Source organism: Gymnoscopelus microlampas, assembly GCF_963454915.1.
Source record: "Gymnoscopelus microlampas genome assembly, chromosome: 15".
NCBI classification, from domain to species: Eukaryota; Metazoa; Chordata; class Actinopteri; order Myctophiformes; family Myctophidae; genus Gymnoscopelus; species Gymnoscopelus microlampas.
The window spans coordinates 21,323,995-21,344,486 of record NC_139952.1 but is presented as its reverse complement, the minus strand read 5'-3'; the positions used below and the strand labels follow the sequence as shown (position 1 = coordinate 21,344,486).

General features: G+C 41.7%; 2 protein-coding genes and 1 long non-coding RNA gene across 6 annotated transcripts in view; 2 read left to right on the top strand and 1 right to left on the bottom strand.

Moving 5' to 3' along the window:
* trappc3 (trafficking protein particle complex subunit 3) overlaps window positions 1-15,008 on the bottom strand; it is a 787,905-nt gene extending 772,897 nt beyond the window's left edge. Inside the window, exons 1-5 of one of the 2 annotated variants that reach the window (XR_014602411.1) lie at window positions 14,840-15,008; window positions 13,773-13,870; window positions 11,950-12,049; window positions 9,166-9,348; window positions 7,606-8,708 (exon numbers count right to left, since the gene is read on the bottom strand). Coding sequence is in view for 1 of the 2 variants with exons in the window: in XM_084080205.1 (XP_083936331.1) it covers window positions 8,589-8,708; window positions 9,166-9,348; window positions 11,950-12,049; window positions 13,773-13,870; window positions 14,840-14,881 (543 nt within the window). In the remaining variant the exon portion in view is untranslated. Of the gene's footprint in view, window positions 1-6,543; window positions 8,709-9,165; window positions 9,349-11,949; window positions 12,050-13,772; window positions 13,871-14,839 lie in introns of those variants that run through there. The other variant, XM_084080205.1, reaches the window with a different exon arrangement.
* Window positions 1-20,492, top strand: part of LOC311061548 — a 197,056-nt gene that overhangs the window by 10,162 nt on the left and 166,402 nt on the right. The gene's annotated exons all lie outside the window — the stretch shown is intronic.
* Window positions 16,515-20,492, top strand: part of smap2 (small ArfGAP2) — a 248,994-nt gene continuing 245,016 nt past the window's right edge. For all 3 annotated transcript variants that reach the window (XR_014602410.1, XM_084080199.1, XM_084080198.1), the window contains exon 1: window positions 16,515-16,993. Coding sequence is in view for 2 of the 3 variants with exons in the window: in XM_084080199.1 (XP_083936325.1) it covers window positions 16,888-16,993 (106 nt within the window). In the remaining variant the exon portion in view is untranslated. The remainder of the gene's footprint in view (window positions 16,994-20,492) is intronic.

Sequence of the window (20,492 nt, the reverse complement as noted above, 5' to 3'; positions counted from 1 at the left end):
TCCAGTCAGTCTCCGTCTCGTTTTCCATTGTGACAGCTTGAGGTGTTTAATATGGAAAGTCATACTCATAGACCTGTAATGTCTAGGACTACATAATAGGACATCCAGACCCCTTCCCCATCATTGCTGACGGCTGCGAGACTTGCAAATGCTGGATGGAAGCGAGTTGGGGGGGGGGGGGGGGGGGGGGTGTCTTGTTAAAGTCTCAGAGCTTAAGTCAAGAGCTGCTGCCTGGATTTACAGGACTATTAGCCTAGATATCTTGCTCCGAAAGTTAGATGGATTGATTGATAACCTGCATGCAAGACATGATTCATCCCGCGTGTTTTGTGTTAATGTGGTGGCGTGTGCTTATACTTGCTTCGATCGCCGAAGTGTTTCTAACATGCAGATGCACACACGCATAATCATATACACTCACACACACAAGTGCACATGGCGACGTCCCATCCAGTGCAGCTGGTGTGCAGCCCTTGCAAGCAGCTTTTGCACTCTGCTCCGAGTGGGGAAAGCCTGGTTTGATTTTAATCCAGGGCAAACCAGGACTCTAACATTCCTGCTTTTCAATAGAAATTAGCATATTCGTTACTGCTCAGGAGATTTATATAAATATATGCTTACATATGTGTGTTTGGACCGAGGGGCCACGGAATAATGAAGTTTTAGGTGAGGTGCCATTCGCCCTCAGGGCCTACGGGTGTAAAATTAAACATGACACTTTTTTTTTTCTCTCTCTCTCTCCCTTTCTCTTACTACTCGTTCCTTTCACTCCATCTTCGAGTGATCTGTTCCAAGCTGGAAAGTTCTGCCTCAGTTACATAAACTCCACCTAAAAGCCACCGAGGGGTCAGGAAAGTGGGAGAGGAGGAGAAAAAAAAGAGAGAAGGAAGGTGCAGAGAGAGACAGACAAGAGAGAAGAATGGCATGAAAATAGTTGAGAATATTGTGGGTGGGTGAGTGAAAGATAAAGGAGGGAGAGTACCGGCGTAAAGGAGCTGGTATCACGGAGAATGCCTGCGTAGAGAAGAAACAACTCTTCATCAAATCCTGTCGAGAGAGGAAGAACAAAAGAGCGGCGGGAAATTGGAAGCAGAAGGCGGGCAGCTTAACCCTTTCAGAGCGGGAACGCATCTGTGTCATTTTAAGATTTCTTTGGCTATTCAAAAATAGCAGATATACCAGCTCAGCTTGTAGATCTGCTATTTTTGAAAAATAGTGATTTTTCTTGGCAAATCTTTGAATATATATTTTTTAAAGTGAACGTTTTTAACTCCGTTACAACTTCTGGGGGTCCCTGGAACAAAATATTTTGAGATGGGGGTCCACGGCCAAATAGATATAGAAAACCAAATAGAAAACTTGCAGAATCCCCGGAACCAAAGATTTGAGTTACAAACGTTCGCTTTAAAAATATATATATATTCAACGATTTGCACACATTTTCACGTTTTTATTTCCAAAAATAGCCAAAGAAATCTTAAAATGACACACATGATGCTTTCCCGGTCTTGAAAGGGTTAAGCAGCTCACGTCCAAAAGGGCCTGGAAGAAAAAGAGGAAAACAAGGCATCAGACCGGCTTGGCCCAAGGTCTAGATAGAAGAACGGATGGATGGAAGTCTTCAAGAAAAGAGAGAGCCACTCTCTGGAATGACTTCAACCTGACATGTCTTCCCCATTGTAAATATATCTGCTCTTCCGAGTTCAAACGGGGAATCCCTCGTGACACTGGCCATCCAGAATATCTCACAGTACTTCACTGTATAGTTCCACTGAACCAGAACACCATCTCTGCTTTGTTTTCTTTCTCATGTCAAGCTGTCCTACCTTCCCTGCACACACTTCTTGGACCATTTCTGGACATTTTTGAGGTCTGAGACATAACCCCCCCCCCCCCCCCCCACCCACGGTTTTCTCTGTTAGCTCATTTTACCATTTCTCGACATTACTTCTGATGACTCGAACATAACTAATGCCATTCTGAGAGACTTCTCACTTTCAAAACTGATGAATTGTGCGTTAAAAAAAAAAAACGGTAAGGCTAAGCCATGAGTTATTAGGCTTAAAGGAAGTGCTCAACGGTTTGCCTGGAAGTGGGTGATGATTCATATTGTAAATGGCTTGCAGATGGGAGCGCAGATTTCTGTGGGTACACACTGTGCCTGGATGCTTACAATTACATCGCAAAAAAACTATATCCAAATGAATTTGCCGTGAGGTGCCTGTTCACATGAATCCGAGAGTGAATGCTCACTTTCTCTCAAATAGTGTAAAAAAAAAAAAAAATCACACATTCTTCAGTTAAATAGACTAATAGAGCATACATTTTGTATTTTATCCACTGTGTGTGTGTGTATGTGTGTGTGAGAGAGAGAGGGGGGGGGCATAGAGCCTCTAGCTTTCCCACATGCTACCTACAAGAGGACTCGCATGCTTAGAATCTCTTTTCAAATGCACACAACAAAACACACCAGCAGAGCCAACTACTGTATACCTCTTTAAGCCATTCAATCCGGGAACGCATCCGTGTCATTTTAGATTTCTTTGGGCTATTCAAAAACAGCAGATATACAAGCTCATAGCGCGGCACCGAGTGCCGCGCTATGAGCTTGTAGATCTGCTATTTTCTTTTTGAATCGTTTTGCAAATCTTTGAATATATATGTTTTTTTTTTTAAATCAAAATCTTTTTCAAAAACCTGTTGGACATGGCTGTGGGGTTAATAATCACGGCCATGTTATTCAGGCTGGGAACCCTTGCAAGAAACAAGCGGTTTGCTAACTCGCTGTGCACTCACTCCCTCTCTGAAAGTGAAAAAGAGTGCTGACTCGGTGCACTCCCTTCCTCCTTGTAAGTGAATGAGTGCTTATCCATGCACCTGTCACCTCCCTGCTTCCCCTGGACCATAATGTAAAAGACACGCCTTCAGAATGACCTCTGGAAAGCAACGTGTTTTGGTCATCCCGTGTTCCTTCCTTCCATACCACCTGGATGCCCTTTCTTCCCGACATCTCCCCATAAGACTCGGGGGGTATTCCCTCTGACTCAGAGACTCCCTGGCTTGTGCCCCATTCATCGGCGAAACATGAAAGAAGATTCAAGGGTGAGAAAGGGAGAGGGAATGAAAGCAATCAGGATGGAGGAGAGCATGAAAGGGGGGAAGAGAAAAAAAAGGGGAATCTTATAAGGGGTGGATGGGACGGGTAGATGGATGAATGGACGGGTAGATAAATGGATGGAATGGCAGTAGATGAAGGGGATGCAGTATTCAATAAATGCAGGTCAGTACCGGGATCTACGCTAGGCTTTACTGTCACAGCGTGCCATTCTCCATTTGTTTCCCATAAAGGCCCACATGGAAGCGTTTAGGCCGCTTAAAGCAGCTCGCTGCACATCGTCTCTGGCCTGCAACATTTGCTACTTGTTTGCCCCGCGCTGTCCTAATAAAGTTTCCTGAAAAATATTGGGAGACACAAAAAGATGGACACCTAGCAAATTGTGTTTACAAAAAAAAAGGTGAGTGATGGGGAACCTCTTTTATCACCCATGTGTCTAAAGCAGTGGTTGTCAAAGTTTTACATTTCAAGGACCTCCCTTGACTCTGACAATATAGGCTACAAATGGAACCGTACTGTAGGCTACAAATGATACCCATTTGCATATCACTTGTAAGGGCCAATTTAGAACCCCTTCAAAAGAACCATAGAGTCCCTGGACCCACTTTGAAAACCACTGGTCTAAAGCACTGTACTGTATGTATAAAATGGTAAATGGTGCATTTATATAACGCTTTTATCCAAAGCGCTTTACATAGATTGTGCATTACATTCACCCATTCACACACACATTCACACACAGATGGCGGAGGAAACCATACAAGGCACCAACCTGCTCATCGGGAGCAATTAGGGGTTCAGCGTCTTGCTCAAGGACACTTCGACACTAACTCTGGGGGAGCCCGGGATCGAACTGGGAACCTCAAGGTTCCCATCCAGCCTCTCTACCGGCCACTCTACCCCTGTATGTGTACAGAGAGAAGACAATAGACAAAAATAGCTTCTAAAAGCCTTTTGCTCGAGGCTTGACCTCTTGAACCATACAGAATAGCATCCCTATTCAGGATGGGGACATTCTGTGAAAATAGCAGATCTACAAGTTCACAATGTGTCGCAACATGACGCAATTATGAGCTTGTAGATTGGCTATTTCCGGTCGAAGAGAGTTGGTGGAGGGGGGGGAGAAATGATCAGACCAAGTACAGAGCAGACCAAAACTAAGTATTAGTTTATGACAGGGGTCTTCAACAGGGGGTCCGGGACCCCTAGGGGTCAGAGTTACTATATAGCACAGGGGAGCTGCCAAATCTTTGTGTGATATATTTTTTACATTTACCACTAGCATCCCTTTTCTGAGGAGAACTTTAGCCAAAAATAGTCGATCTACAAGCTCAGAGCTTGTAGGTCTGATATTTTTGGCAAAGAGGTTTGGTGTTGAGGGAAAAAAAGAGCAGACCCAGATGGGGTCCCCGTTTCATCTCTCTCTCAGCTAGGGGGTCCTTGGCCTGAAAAACGTTGAAGACCCCTGGTTTACGAGGTAAGGAGGGTGGTTAAGTGCCTGAAAAACAATCTCCTTCCTTCTGCAATGCTCCCCGTAACCGCCTCCTGCAACAACAGTCTAGCACAGGGGACAGAATTCATCATCAGGTACACAGGCCCAGGGCAATTACACAAGGAGTTAAGTCATAAGTGAACATTCATTCAATTTATTCTCCATACAATCGTATTCATCAGGTAAAAACTGTGGAAACGATCACAATTTAAAAGTGAACAGATGTATTGGAATGAGGCGTAGGAAACAGAAAATGACCTATGCGTGTATTTGGACAAGGTCCTCACTGTGAGTGCAAATACCCATAAGAGAGGGTATAGCGGTGGTAATACATTCACCATTAGTCTGGTTCTGACGGGGGTCAGAAATGCGTGCGTCTCGGAGCTAAATTCCTGAAAGCATATGGCAGAATGATACAGATTTTCGCACTAGTACACAATCCCAGCTGTCCGTCCCCCCCAGATACAGCGCTCTAATTCAGCCAAGTGATTTACATTGGGCATCTGTACAAAACCATTTCCTTTTCACTCACCGTCCAATATCCACATCACAGACCAGCAGAATGCATCTAGATATGTGGACGTAATGTGGTAAGAGATCTCCGCATGGGCCCGAGGGCTTATTTCATGCTGACAGAGCTCGCTCCGCGTGAACTTCTCGGGTGTTTATCCCGTCAGATGTGTGATTCCAGCCAACCAGAGAATACAAATCGTGGCTATAGTCACATATTGGCACCAACTATGGTGCTGATATACTGTAGGTTCGTTGCATGTTTCTCTGCTGACATACAGTCATACTATACTGACAATCTAAAACTGGACATTTTTATTTAGGTTTTCTGGCAACTACACTAAATACCCATTTGGGAAATAATGTATTTAATTCTTTACCACCATAATATACCTTTGCCTAACATGCCACATGTTGTACACAGAGCATTCAAGCTCATATATTAATCCACTGAAGTGCTCGTGAAAATGACTTGCAACTGGAGAATGTATGTTCACAGTGACCTCTGGTGGTCATTTAAAAAAAAAAAAAATCAGTCAAGGTACATTTATTTGAATTATGAAAGTACAGAGCCATAAAAGTGCTCACGTAACAGCTGTTATAAAATAGGATGTGTTTAAACTCAAGGTCTCAGGCAGCTAATAGCTTGCAGATCTCTCCAAAAGGAAATCTTAATCTGACAATGTCATCTTGTAAGTGCTTTCAGGAGAGCTATGAATTTGATGCGGGTATTATTGCAAGGTTGCTCGGTGGAAACGCACAACTAAAAACGCAGAAAGAGAATAGGAGAAACATTTTAAAATGTTCTCAAGGTATTTAAAGAAAACTGTCAATCACTGTTTAAGTAGGACCACGGGATGCTGTGTGTGTTGAAGTTTAACAAAGTTGTGTGTGCGTGCGCGTGCGTGTGTGTGTGTGTGTGACTGAATGGCCAGCTCTGTGTGCTGTGATTGACGAGGTGAGTAGTGGGCCTAAATGAGAAGTTGTGTTCGTGACTTCTGGATGACGTCAAGCTATTTGCAGGTGTTGTGGCCAGAGCCACGCTCTGGTAAAGTTGCTGCTTTATTTTTATGTTGAGCTGCCTATGCTTCTCAGCGCGCACCCACACACACACACACACACACACACACACAGGCTGATTGCTTCCATGTACACTGAACAAACATATGCGAGGCATTAGGTCTCTGTTATTGTTGTTTGACTTTGCAGGGCTGCTGTGGTACTCTGGAGGAACAAACCTCACACAGTACACTGGGGTGGAATTGACAAGGTGGTAAGCGAACTGTGTGTGCGTGTGTGTGTGTGGGGGGGGGGTGTATATAAGGTCTGCTTGAATAGTTATGCTGGACCAGGTCTCCTTACACGCATGCAATGAAGTGTCAACTCTCCCACCATCGCCCTCACGAGCACACTGGAGAAACCTTGGTTTAACATTGAATGTGTCAGTTTTATTAAATGACAACATACATTAGCATGCCATACCAATGGCAGCTGTATTTAACATTAGATTTGACATGAAAAAAGAAACATAAAACATGAAAACGTGACAAACAGACCTCTCTCTTCAAATGACCAAAATATCAATGATAAGTTACTATACAAGACGGAGGATTGGAAATCAACAGCTTAGATTCATGAAGACCGTTTGACATCATCTGGTTTGCCCCTATAGTCCTGTCAGCTCGGCCCACAGCGTTAAATGTAGTTAACGTTAACTCGCCGACAAGCTCTGGTTTAGCTCACAAAATGTCTTCATAACTCTCCACCATTGACGAAATGCAGTAGACTCCCATGAGTGAGGATTACAGATATTATGTCGTTGCTGTTGGGCAGAAATCTCATATTTCAACTTCTCATGGCGTGAGCTGAGGTTGAAGATCAGCTATTTCTTTCTTTTTTTAAGTTAAACTGGTTAAGTATTTTTGTGGGTTTTACAAATATTGAACCAATGAAAAGCATCAACAAGATCAACAAGCTTGTGACTAAATAATAATTATATTGGATCCTTTGGAACACAGGTTCTTTTTTTGTTGATACGTTTTTAACATATCAAGGTTTCCACCCAACAGTGACAATGTGTAAGTTGGTTTCTCTTCCCTGAACAATGACTGCTACCATTTAGCACAAACCTAACATTGACATTTCCCTCTCGACCTCCAACCGAGGTTGGAAAACGAGGGCCAAAGTGGGTCATCTGTGTCATTTTAAGATTTCTTTGGCTATTAAAAAATAGCAGATATTTAAATGTGTGCAAATCTTTGAGCACACACACACACACACACACACACACACACACACACACACACACACACACACACACACACACACACACACACACACACACACACACACACACACACACACACACACACACACACACACACACACACACACACACACACACACACACACACACACACACACACAATCTTTGCTACTGGGGGGTCCCTAGAGCAAAATATTTTGAGATGGGGGTCCGGACAAATACATATTATTTTGGGTGGTCCTTGACAAACAAAAGGTTTGAGAACTACTGATATTATAGCGACATAAGTTTAAAAAAAAAGAAATGTTAGGATTTAGAAGATATTTGTAGAAACATATACTGTATATATTCATAGATTTGCACACATTTTCCACGATTTTTCAAAAAAATAGCCAAAGAAATCTTAAAATGACACAGATGTGTTTCCGGTGTTAATGGATTAACAAAGAATCACCCAGCAGGGAATGGAGGAGACAATGCTATACAGTATATACATATCCGACAGTTGCTCTATGATCCCCCTGAATCCAAATCTGTCTTTTCCAGTCCCTTGCATCGTCTTTTCTGTACAACATCTCAAAGAGATAATCTTTGTGAAAACAAGATAACAAAAGTAGACGCAAGGAATTGACTAGTAGGGATGTGCACCGTTAGTAGACTAGTCTATTAAATGGTGCTGCCCCTACTAATTGGTTAATAAATACTAGTCATTTAAACTAACTATTAACCAACAACTTTTCTGTGGCATGTAAAATAAGATTTGGTTATTTGAATATTATATTAAGCATTTCCAAATGGCTTTCATATCTGATGTTTGGCCTTATAGGTCAAAATGTGCTCAGTTTGAGCTGTTTTCTGAGTTTAAATTTTCTTAATTTTAGACTAGTTGTGTAGTTGGTTGCAAAAACATTGTTTAAACATCAGTGAAATTATGCACATTCCCTAATGAGGAGGGACGTTTCTTTTTTTTTATCGTTTCCGATGTCAAAGGAAATAAATCATCTCTATCAACGTTGTTAGAGGGGACATAGAGATATTCATTGGACCTGCACCTCCCAACTTCATTTCTTGAGATTCCCTCCTTTCAATAATCGAGTCCGTACGTAACGTGAAGGTATTCCTTCCAGCTCTCTCATTCTCTCCAATAAGAACAAGACAGAGAAAGAGGAGAGAATGAGGAGAGGTTAGTTTCTCCCCAGAGTTCGTCACTCGTCTCCAGCGGGCAAGTTCTCCTCGATTCTCTTGATGAATTTCATGCGGATTTCCGTAACGTTGTCCCCTCGCAGAGTGTCCTGAGCAAACCTCACGTCCACCGCCATCTGGACCTGAACCGCAACCGGCAAGGAAAGCCTTTTGTATGACTCGTTTTTATGCCCTTTTAGTTTCATGTTCATCCGTTTTTTCTAATCTTTCAGTCTTATGGTTGACCTTTGTTGAATTGGATATTATTCGATTTTATTCGTCTTCATTCATTTCCCAAATAAGGTTATCGGTATAGGGAGGTTGTTGCAGAGACATTGCAGAGAGTCTGCATAATGAGTATTTTTTACTTTTGGTACTTTTAAGTACATTTTCGTACCAATACTTTTGTACTTTTACTCAAGTAAATTTTGAATTCCAGACTTTTACTTACAGAGTATTGCTACATTGCAGTATTGATACTTTTACATAAGTAAAAACAAATAGCACTTTTTCCACCACTGTGTATACAGTATATACAAACAAAAGCATTCATACACATAACGCTTGCTTTGCCTCAAACACCCCCCACTGATCTCTTACCATCTCCAGGGCTCCTCTGAGGACTCCACAGAGCAGGTTGGAGTAGACGAGCATGCTGTGATTGTCTGGCAGCTCCACAAAGTCCACCAGGGGGTTGTTCTCCAGGATGAGGGAGAACTCGTCTCCCGCCGGGCTCCAGTTGGTCACGCTGGGGGTGATCCCCAGATACATCTTGAATGCCACCTGCCAGCACAGACACACAGCAACAACAAGGATGGAATGGTGTTTACGCAGTGTAAAGTAACTAAGTACATTTACTCAAGTAGTGTACAATTTGGAGGTATTTGTACTTTACTTGAGTATTTCCAATTTCCAATACTTTTCCTTCTACTCCACTACATCTCAGAGGCAAATGTACTTTTGCTCCACTACAATCATTTGAGAACTTTAGTTACTAGATACTTTGTAGATTTTTGATTATTATTACAAAACATACATAAACCACTTCAGCCCTATATATATTTCGGCCATTTGAAAATAGACAATCTACAAGCTCACAATGCGTCACGATGCAGCGCATTCTGAGCCTGTAGATCGCCTTTTTTTTTCAAAAGATGTTTTGTCATGTTTTGATATTTTTGAAAACTTGTGAAATGGGACATTCTGCATAATAAGTACTTTCTACTTTTAGTACTTTGAGTACAGTTTGATACCAATACTTTTGTACCTTCACTAAAATCAATTCTGAACTTTTACTTGTAACGGAGTACTTCTACATTGCCGTATTGATACTTTTACTTAAGTAAAAAAATGAATCCACCACTGTATTTACGTAAGAATGAATGGGCTGAAATTGAGAAGAGACAATACAAAACGACACTTCGTTTAACCCCTTCAAGAGGAAATTTAGTCAATTCAGAAGCCAAAATAAACAGAGAAGGAAGTGGAGTCAGCTAGTTATTAGGCTAGTTTAGCGTTTTGATTAGAAATAAAAACTGGCACCTAATTACACATAACACTTCAGTTCTGTGTGGTACAGGTGGCACAGCACAGAGAAAGAGTGGAAAACAGCCAGAGTGGCAGAGAATGGGTGTCATTCAGTGTGCGTCACGTTTCTGGGCAAAAAGAGATTGCCTTTCAGTCTCAGTGTAAGTGAATCTCAGACCCTGGCTATCAAGGAACTACAGTAAGAGAACAAGCAGTGAGGAATGCGGTTCTGACCTCAGGTTCTATGCATACCTCTCGCTCTTACACTCACGTACCACACTTGTGAGAATTAGGGCTGTCACGATTACAAATGTAAGTTTTTATTGTCTCAAAACGCTCAAAACGCTTGTAGATCTGCTATTGTCACTATTTGTGTCATTTTTTATATGACGATATTATGACGATTATGCAATTATCTCAAATAATTGCGATTAGGCGAATATGTAATAATTGTGACAGGCCTTGTGAGAACCATCAGCTTAACACTTGCCAATGCATGGCTAACCTTAACCCTTACCTTAAAAGTATCCTAATCCTGATTCTAACTTTAACCCTTAACCTCAACTCTTAACCTTAAAAAGCAGTTCTTTGGAAAGATGATCGACAAAAAAAAACGACATGTCCACATAAGATGTCCTTGGGAGGACATCTGTTCCTCAGAAAAGATAGAAATCCAATAGCGCGCGCACACACACACACACACAAATCACAGCAGTTGACTTTGTGGTGACATAGCTGAGATGTTTCAGAGCTGCATGACTCCAGAATAATGAAAAGCAGCAGAAAAGGAGCAATGAGAGCCTAAGAAACAATGCAGCCTGCCACAAGTTGAGGGTTCAAATTCCAGTCCCCCTGTCTCAATCCGCTTGCTTTCCTTATTCAGGCACAGTTATGCAGAAATGCTTCCTCCCAGCTGAATTACCACACCAACCTCTTCTTTACCTAACTAGGCCATTCATGCAAGCTAAATCTCCATTATCTCTATTTTTATTTCGGTATTCCATTTCTCTCTCTCTCGCTTTCACCCCTGCCCCCATCACTCCCCCCCATCTTGGGAGACTTCCGTGGTCAACACACACCGAGTGCCACGCTATAAGCTTGTAGATCTGCTAATTCTTTTTTTAATCGTTTGTGCAAATCTTTAAATATGTGTAAAACATTTTGCTCCAGGGACCCCCAGAAGCAAAGATTTGAGTTACAAATGTTCGCTTTAAATTAGGGGTGTGCCGATATATCGTCCCGCGATATATCGCGATACGTTTTCGCGACGATATGTATCGTTTTTGAAGAAAAAAAATATCGTTTTTGAATTTTTTTTTTTTTTTTTTTTTTTTTTACAATCATAATAATCAGGCATGCAAACGGCCCCGAAGTGAAAAGAGTGACAACATGTTTTTTTTTCGGGTCAGGTGTCATACTATTTGGATTCAAAACGGCTATTGTAGCTGAAAAGCTACAAGTTTGCATGTCTGAATAATGCAAAAACAGAATTATTTGTTTGCATTTTCTTTTTTTCTCCTCCATATATTTTCATAATAAAAAAAGTGCGTATCGTATCGTATCGAAATCGTATCGAAGTTGTGAGCCAAATATCGTATCGTATCGTTTCGTGAAATTAGTGTATCGGCACACCCCTACTTTAAATACATATATATATATATTCAAAGATTTGCACAAATGTTCACGATTTTTCAAAAATAGCAGATCTACAAGCTCAAAATCTCCATTATCTCAATTTTTATTTCTGTATTCAATTTCTCTCTCTACCTCTTTCACCCCTCCCCCCATCACTCCCTCCTCATCTTTGGGAGACTTCCGTGGTCATGCTCTGATTGGCTCACAATCTCCCCCCATTACCTTGGCGATGACATCGGCCGTTTCTCGGAAATCCTGACACCTGCCGACGGTGGAGCGGGCCAAAAAGTCCTCAATCAGACGCACTCCAATGTTATAACCCCTGTTAAAGAGAGAGAGAGAGAGAGAGAGGGAGAGAAGGAAGGAAGGAAAGAGAGATAAAGTCGTTCCCCTCGTTAACATTTTGGAAGGTGACTTGGAAAAGGAAAAAAAAAAGAGACAAAGCACCACATAGAAAGACGGAAGAAAAACGATAGGCTTCTGTAGCGAGATAGCAGACAGCCCAAAATGCACCAGGACATTTATGAGGGGGGGGGGGGGGGGGGGAGGGGGCGCTCTTGGAAAACAGAAGGTATTTCTGATTAGGGTTCAGGGGTCAGGCTGAGTTTCTATCATCTCTTGGCTTCAGATTGCAGGCTCAAGCCAAGAGATGCCTCCTCATCTTAACCTGACTCCCTGCAAGCAGACTGGCCACTGCATGGCATAGCAGACCCTGCACATTCACTGCCTTCTAAGGCCATATAGGACAGGCCCCGTCTCCATACATCACTTGGCTTAGAGGGAAAAGGGAGCTCAAGAGCAGTGCAAAGGTGGACCTAAAAAATAAAAAGTAAAGAAAGTACGTCTAATCCCGTCAAGATTCTGTTGAGCATGAAGGACATGTGAAGAACAATGATTGCCGTTTGCAGGATAACACATTCGTAATCCTTTTGTTTTGATTGACCTTAGCCTCGTCATTCTGGGAAAGCTACATTTTGTTGCTGTCGGGTAGAAACCTTGTCAACTTAAATTAGTGCCCTACTTCGTTGTACAATAGTGTCGCAACGCATGGCGAAGCATTGTAAGCTTGTAGATATTAGGCTATTTTTGCTCGTTTAGAAAGGTTTGAAAGTGGTAAAGTGTGTCTATGGATTTTATAAATATTGAACCAATGAAAAGTATTAACAAACACGTAATACTAAAAGACTAAATAATAACTATACTAGATTCATTGGAACACAAGTTCCTTTTTCCATTTCCTGATATGTAACGCTTTTGGACATACAGTACAAGGTCCCTTTATCTTACACAAGCCCATTGCAACCAGCAGAAGTTAGCATTATGTGTGCTTATCAAGCAAATGCAAAATATCCTGAAATACAACACACACAAAGGCATTGCTTAATGCTAGTCTGGTGGTTCTGGTGAGCCTTTACTCTGTGCCTGCCCACCACCGCGGAGGCTGGGGTTCGAATCCACCGCGGTGCATCCGGCTTCGTCGAGTGTCTACACAAACACAATTGGCCCGTGTTTGGGGGAGGGAAGCCGGGCGGGGAGGGTGATATTTGTCACCTTTATGTACTCCTACAGGGATGGGGGCAGCACCTGTCAGCACTCAGCAGGGAGTGCTGGGGAGGGAGGAGTAGGACGAAGGCTCTACATCCTCCCGGTGGGGGCTCCTCACTGGCGAGTGAGTGAGTCAGTAAGATAAAACAGTAGAGACAACACAGAAAAGTGTGTGTGGAGGAATCAATTGGAATCCTGCTACAATTTGACAAACCTCTGTAGTGTGTGGTGTAGTGTGTGGTGTAGTGGTGAGGCCAAAATTGGCTATGCCTGGTTCTCCTCAGTACCTGGAGCAATTGATCTGAATTTGCACAGAGCCATTCACCAGTACCATGTGCACCTAACAGCGAAGCCCGTTTTCCGATTTCACGGAATCTCAGCTGTTTATTAGCGCTTTTGTGTTCGCTGGCTCCCGGGTTGCCAGATCATGTGCGCATATCCCCCCACAGGTATGGTCTAGTTATGACTAAATTGGGGAGGAAAAAAAAGTATTCACTCACATCTTGTCCAGTTGTTTGTTGACTTCCTCATCATTTTCGTAGTCCTTACAGAGCTGAGTGACCAGAGCCCCGTAGGTCAGCGTGAACAGTTCAGAGTTCTACAAGAGAGGCAATGACACAAGAGAACATAGTATGAGATTAAATTATTAGAACCCCCCCCCTAAAAAACAGGGAAGGAACCCAACAAGATTAGAATTAGAGCTTACAGTGTATACTGTCATTGGAAATACAAAGCATTAAAGTTAAATGGTTCCACTCCCATCTAGACTCATTGTATACTGTTATCAGTTCCCCCTTGTGGTGTATGGGTGAAACATAACCATTGCTAGACTGAGTTACTATACTTTGAACTGACGTCAACCTTTAATTACATGCATTGCAACAATATTTTTGGAAAGCTTGTTTGGATAATAAATACTGTGTGTTTTATGCAAAGTTTAAATAAAGACTCTACTATGCTACTTATGCTTAAAACCCTATTGAGGGATGCATAATAATCATGCAGTGACGTTCACCTCTTCCATGCAATAACATCATGCGACAAACAATAATAAACACACTGAACAGAATCACTCAGTTGATGTAATTCTGTAATGCAGTAGATGAATAGCTCTATGTACATGTATGTATATGCATTTGATTATGTGGGTGTGTAGGTTTGTAGGCAGGTGGGTATAGGTGGTTATTATGCATGCAGTATATATGCATGCATGTATGCATGTGTGTATGTTTGTGTTTACACATTATCTCTTGAATTATTACTGGTATTTTTAAACAATATGTATTCTTTGGTATATGTTTTATGTTATGTATTGTTTTAATTCTACAAAGCAGGGCAAGTTCTCTATAAGCCTCTAGGCTTCTAAACTTCTCCTGCACAATATGGTTATTATGTTTGTTTGTTTTTCTTCTGTTTTTAACTCTTTGTGTGCTAATGAATCAAACTGAAACTGATGACAGAGGTTTGGAGATAATAGCAAAACAAAAGCACTGACAGTCAGTGCTAGCTCTTAGGCTAACGTGGCTAGGTTAGCATGCTGTGTGGAGGCAGTCAGTCAGTCTCTTACCATCTTCTTGTTGTCTGTGGTTCGGTTGGATTGCCTGGACATTGTGTCTTGTGTTACGAGGTCGCACACACTACACTAGGCTGGTCACTCGATATGGATCCTTTATTTATTTGTTTCTGGCTAAGCAGTGAGTGGATCCCTGCTGATCTGGTGACCGTGTAGCTCTTGTTTTCCGGTCAGCTGTCAAATTGTTCCTCCGGGGTTGCCATGTTTGACCAGAAAAAAGCAACCAGGTCTATGAAAACAAGGCCAAAAGAAGCGACAACGAGCTTGTAGATCTGCTATTTACAAAAAATAAAATAAGGAAAGAAAATATTGGGGGGAAAAAACAAGGTCATTTTGGAATATTCCTTAAACCTTTTTAACAACACACGTCTTTGTATTGGGGTAGCCCTGAAACATAACTGACACGCCATCACCATGACAGCCATGGAACCACTTGTTCCTGGTTTGCGAATCTTTTACATTTACAACTGCCACATCTACATTTATATCTAATTTATATTTGAGATCTGAACGTTTATGTAGATGTAGCAGTTGTAAATGTAAACAAAACGCAAACCAGGAACAAGTGGTTCCATAACGCTTGTGACAGACGAGCATCATGTCAAAATATTTTCAGATGGGGGGGTCTGAGGACAAATACATATTAATCTGGGTGTTCTAACATGAAAATGTTTATGAAACACTGGTTTAAACAACACTAGGAAACAAGACCAAATCAACTACACATTACACTTTAGAAACAAGCCAAAAAAAAACGCAACCCGCAACTACAGTAGCAATATTTACGACTACAAGCGACCTAACAGGAAAAGCAAGCCCAAAGTCGCTTATAATAAGTAGACCTGGCAACACTGTGTTCTTCTCTCTGCTTTTACAGAGAGAGGTTTTAGCAGCGCCACCGCCAGGACTGACGTGGAAACGCAGGAGATTGGAATTACTTTTGGTAAATGTACCACTGGTAACAGGATAAGTGGGCACCAAGGAAGAGTGGGCACCTCGGTGTTAAATTGGATATTATTATCCAAAATGTTAAACAATAAAATATTTGGATTTTTTTTTAAGTAAAGTAAAGTATATATGATGGCCTAATATTTCTACATGCTACAAATGGCTTCAAAACCTGTATATTCAGTCATTTTGGGGCATAAACCAAGAAAGTTGAAGGATACAATTAAGTCTAATGATGTAGCCTACCGTGTATGTCCACATCATACATACTTTACTTCAAATATTATTTTTTTTTTAACATTTTGGACAAAATAGCCAATTTTACATCGAGGTGCCCAGATGGCCCTAGTGCCCACCAATTCTGTATCCAATGTACTTATTGAAATTCACCAGCAGGTGGCGGAATTTTACACAAACAGTGAAGAGGGGGAAAACACGAGACAAATTAATGATACTTTTTATATAATATAATTTGGGTTTGTATTTCTAATCTACAGGGCAACATTATTGGCAGTAATTAAGCAACATTTATTTAAATAAAACCGGTTACTTTGTGTGTGTGTGTGTGTGTGTGTGTGTGTGTGTGTGTGTGTGTGTGTGTGTGTGTGTGTGTGTGTGTGTGTGTGTGTGTGTGTATGTGTGTGTGTGTGTGTGTGTGTGTGCAGCAGTGCCAGTAAAAGGGAGGTGAGAAGAGAGGACTATATCAGCGAGAGAGAGAGAGAGAGAGAGAAAAGAACAACACTCGTTAATATAAATCACTGGACAGAGAAAATATCCAATCTACAAACCCAGCTATAACGTGTCGCTTCATATATATATATAAATATATGTGTTTTGTTGTTGTTGGATGATTTACTTGGAATAACCTGCATGCTGCCTTTGCTTCAAGGCAATTATCATCCCATCGCGGTGAATGAAAACTCTACCGGAGAGGAAGAGGAACGATCAGCGCATCGCTTCTGCATTGTACTGAAATACATCGCATATAGGTCTCATTTTGTTGACAGAAAAGGCAATAATTAACAGGCTATTTCACACAAACAGCCCCCAAATAACTGCGGACTGAGGTGGGTGGCAAATTAGAATATAGTGCGATGATGACGGGTAAATCAGTGAAAGACATTGACAGATACCAAGCCGTCCTCAACTCTTTACTGAGCCTGGAGGAGAACAAATTCTGCGCTGACTGTGAATCAAAAGGTAGGTTATTAATCATGTTTGTTATGTTATGTTAACCACTTAAAGCCCATTATGGGTAACCGGAGTCCCATAACATAAGGGCTCATTACTAGTGTCTTTTCTGTTTTCTGTCATTGTGAGGAAAGCTTTTGCTGGAAATAGCCGATCGACAAGCTCTCAATGCATGTTGAGAGCTATTTTCAGCAAGCTTTCCCCACGTTATGTTATGTTATGTTATGTTATGTTATGTTATGTTATGTTATGTTATGTTATGTTATGTTATGTTATGTTATGTTATGTTATGTTATGTTATGTTATGTTATGTTATGTTATGTTATGTTATGTTATGTTGTGTTTCTACTAGGATGTATACTATAGTACAATACACTATAGTATACTATAGCCTATCATCATCAATACTGGTCCTGAGTCAGTACCAGTATGTGACACGAGGGATATCATTATACCCACAAACGTGGAAGATGCATCATGACTCAACCTCTTTTTCCTAGGGCTTGGGGGGGAAACGCGGTGCTGATGCTGCCCTGCATGCATACATTCTCTATCATCCTCATCCGACCAATTACATTGTTGTACTATGAGCTGCAAGGAGAACGTCAGGTCCCCCTGAGGATGTTCTCCTCTTTATTCCGTAGGATAAAAAGAGTAAAGAATATAATAACCATCCCTCCTTCCTCCCCTGCACTGACTTTGAGTCGCCCTGTACAATGTGTTCCCAGGATGAGACTCTCTCATCAGTAGCAGGTGGGGGGGGGGGGGGGGGGGCACACACACCAAGAAGCAAGGTAATCTGTATACTCTCAGAGTTATAAAATGGTTAATGAACGTTGATGATTTTACTGTGTAGGCCTATAGTATAGTGTGTATGTGAGCATGCATTTGCCTACACACTATTCGGGGGGGGGGAGGGGGGGGGATACAAATGAAAATGTGTATACTCTCAGAGTTACAAAAAGGTTAATGAACATTGAGGATTTAACTGTGGAAGGCATAGTAGTGTGTGTGTGTGTGTGTGTGTGTGTGTGTGTGTGTGTGTGTGTGTGTGTGTGTGTGTGTGTGTGTGTGTGTGTGTGTGTGTATGCGCGCTTCTGTGTGTGTAGGTCGATAGCCTCAATGAAAGGAGGCCTTGGACTATGTAACCTGCTGCTGTTTGCTTGTTTTGACACAGTTGTTTTGGTTGAGAAGAGAAAGGACAACGATTAAGCTTTAGTAATCGAGAAATGTGGAGTTCAGAATCGTGGAGTCACAAATGCCTTAGTAGTTTGGTGATTATGAATAGCCTACTTTTTATTTCTACATATCCGATGCCAATTTAGGCCACTACACAAGTGCTGATGTAGGCTACCATCAGCACTTTAGGCTACCATGTTCTAAACTTGGAAAACTAGCTCCAGATTCCAATAATGATGTATTGTGTTTTGGCACCTCTTACAATAGCCTATGCATGGAGCAGTAGACCATGGTGTGCAATCATTGGACATAATGGGCTAACTGAAATGCATTTTTCTTATGTGACAAATAGAAAAACAAGTCCCAATTTGATTTCAGACACATGATAACTGATGATGAAACTTATGAACGTATAATTGATGTAATTCACATTTCTACTTCACTACCCTATCTAATTCCAGCATCCGTCAATCTCCCAAATATCTTAATTGGGAGATAGATGGGGGGTACTCTGGTGGTGGTTGTCGTAGTAGGGGTAGTGAGGGGTTTATAGACGGGTTTCCGAGCGACGTCATCACAGAGCAGAATGCGCAATCTGCGCATGCCTGGGGGTGGAAGGCGCGTTCGAAAATACAGCCCTGAGCGGCAGTGAGCGCACTGGCCAATACAAACTAATAGGCGAGTGTGCTCCGGTGCGTAATTTCCAAACGCACCCATAGGCTTCCCCCCGCAGCTGCGCGGTCATATTCCTCTCAATGTTTACTAACAGGAAACCTGTCTATAGCCCAGTAATCAAATGAATTTTCATAATAATTGAATAACTATACAGGGAAACATTTCATGTTACCGGTCTCCATGCAGCTTCAACGTTGACAGGCAAACACACAGCGGTAGACAGACAATGATGGCCAAACAGACAGAGAGAGACAAACACAGAGATATTATTACACACAGACATAGAGACACACAAACGTGAGGAAGTAACATGGGGAAGTAATCAGTCTACCAAGTCGCTGTGCCAACGCATAACCACTTTAACCCTGGCGTCCCTATATTGCGGATATCTGTGAAAACTTGTGATTTTCAAAAAAGCTCAGAATTTTTACCTTGCAGATAATAATACATTTTGGCTATTTGTCATATGACAAAGTATATAGGGCTTAAAATACTTTGTCTGTCTGTTTGTCGGTATACCCTTCATGACTGAAGCAGATCTAACAGGTGACATCTATAACTGATTGCCTTCACCGTCATTTATTTCCTGGAAAGTAATTGGCATTAGGCAATCCTACTATCCTACTATCCTACTATCCTACTATAATTCTAGTAACCTCTGTGCGTTTGTAGTGGTGGTGGTGAAGACACCCGGTTCTCCTCACTGGCTGGACCAATTGCTCTGATTTTGCTCACAGCCATTGACCATTTGAACTATCTGAACTTAACTGTGAAGCCCGTTTTTCGATTTCATCAAATCTCAGCTTCTTATTAGCGCTTTTGTGTCAAACACTGTCGCCATGGTTACGGGGCTGCCCAGCTATGGGACGAACTGCCTCCCGGGTTGCCAGATCATGTGCGCATATCCCCCCACGGATGCGCTGCGCCGACCGGGTATGGTCTAGTGTTTATAATTATGCATAACAACTTATAACAAAGACACTTTATAACTGACTGAAGTTATGGTAGTTATAATGTGCTGTTCCACTGAGCTTATAATGCTTTATGACCAGCACTTATAATACGTTATATCCGTTAAATGTTGTCATACATGATTATAAACATTTAAAACAAGTGTTATGAAGCCTTATGACCTTTAAGGCAAGTGTTACCGGCAATCCTAATGTTTTGTACAGTCCGTCTAAATGGGCATATACTGTAGACAGTCAGGTGGACAAATGGAAAGGCAGTTAGAGTGAAACAGATTGAGAAACCAGATGTCAAAGTATATAAACTGGTAGTCAGACAAGAAGGCTGGTATATATAGAGACACGTGGTCCAGTGGACAAGTAGATAAATACGGATACAGGCAGACAGACTGACAGACAGATGTGCATTCTTTGACGTCCAGCCAGTGACATGACCCATACTTCTCTCCTGTCTCTTCTGTCATAGATAGAGTGGCGTTTAACTACTCCCAGCATCTGTATTCTGGGGAAAACCATCGCAGAAAATAGCTAAATTACAAGCTCACAACGCACCGGCTACTTTCAGCAAAGATCATTTAGTATAGAGTGAAAATAGAAAAGTCACTAGTATAGAGCCTTCTGGGACTCCGCGTCAACCGAGTATAGGGTTTAAGTGGTTAAAGGTCTATATACACTAAACTCCTGAG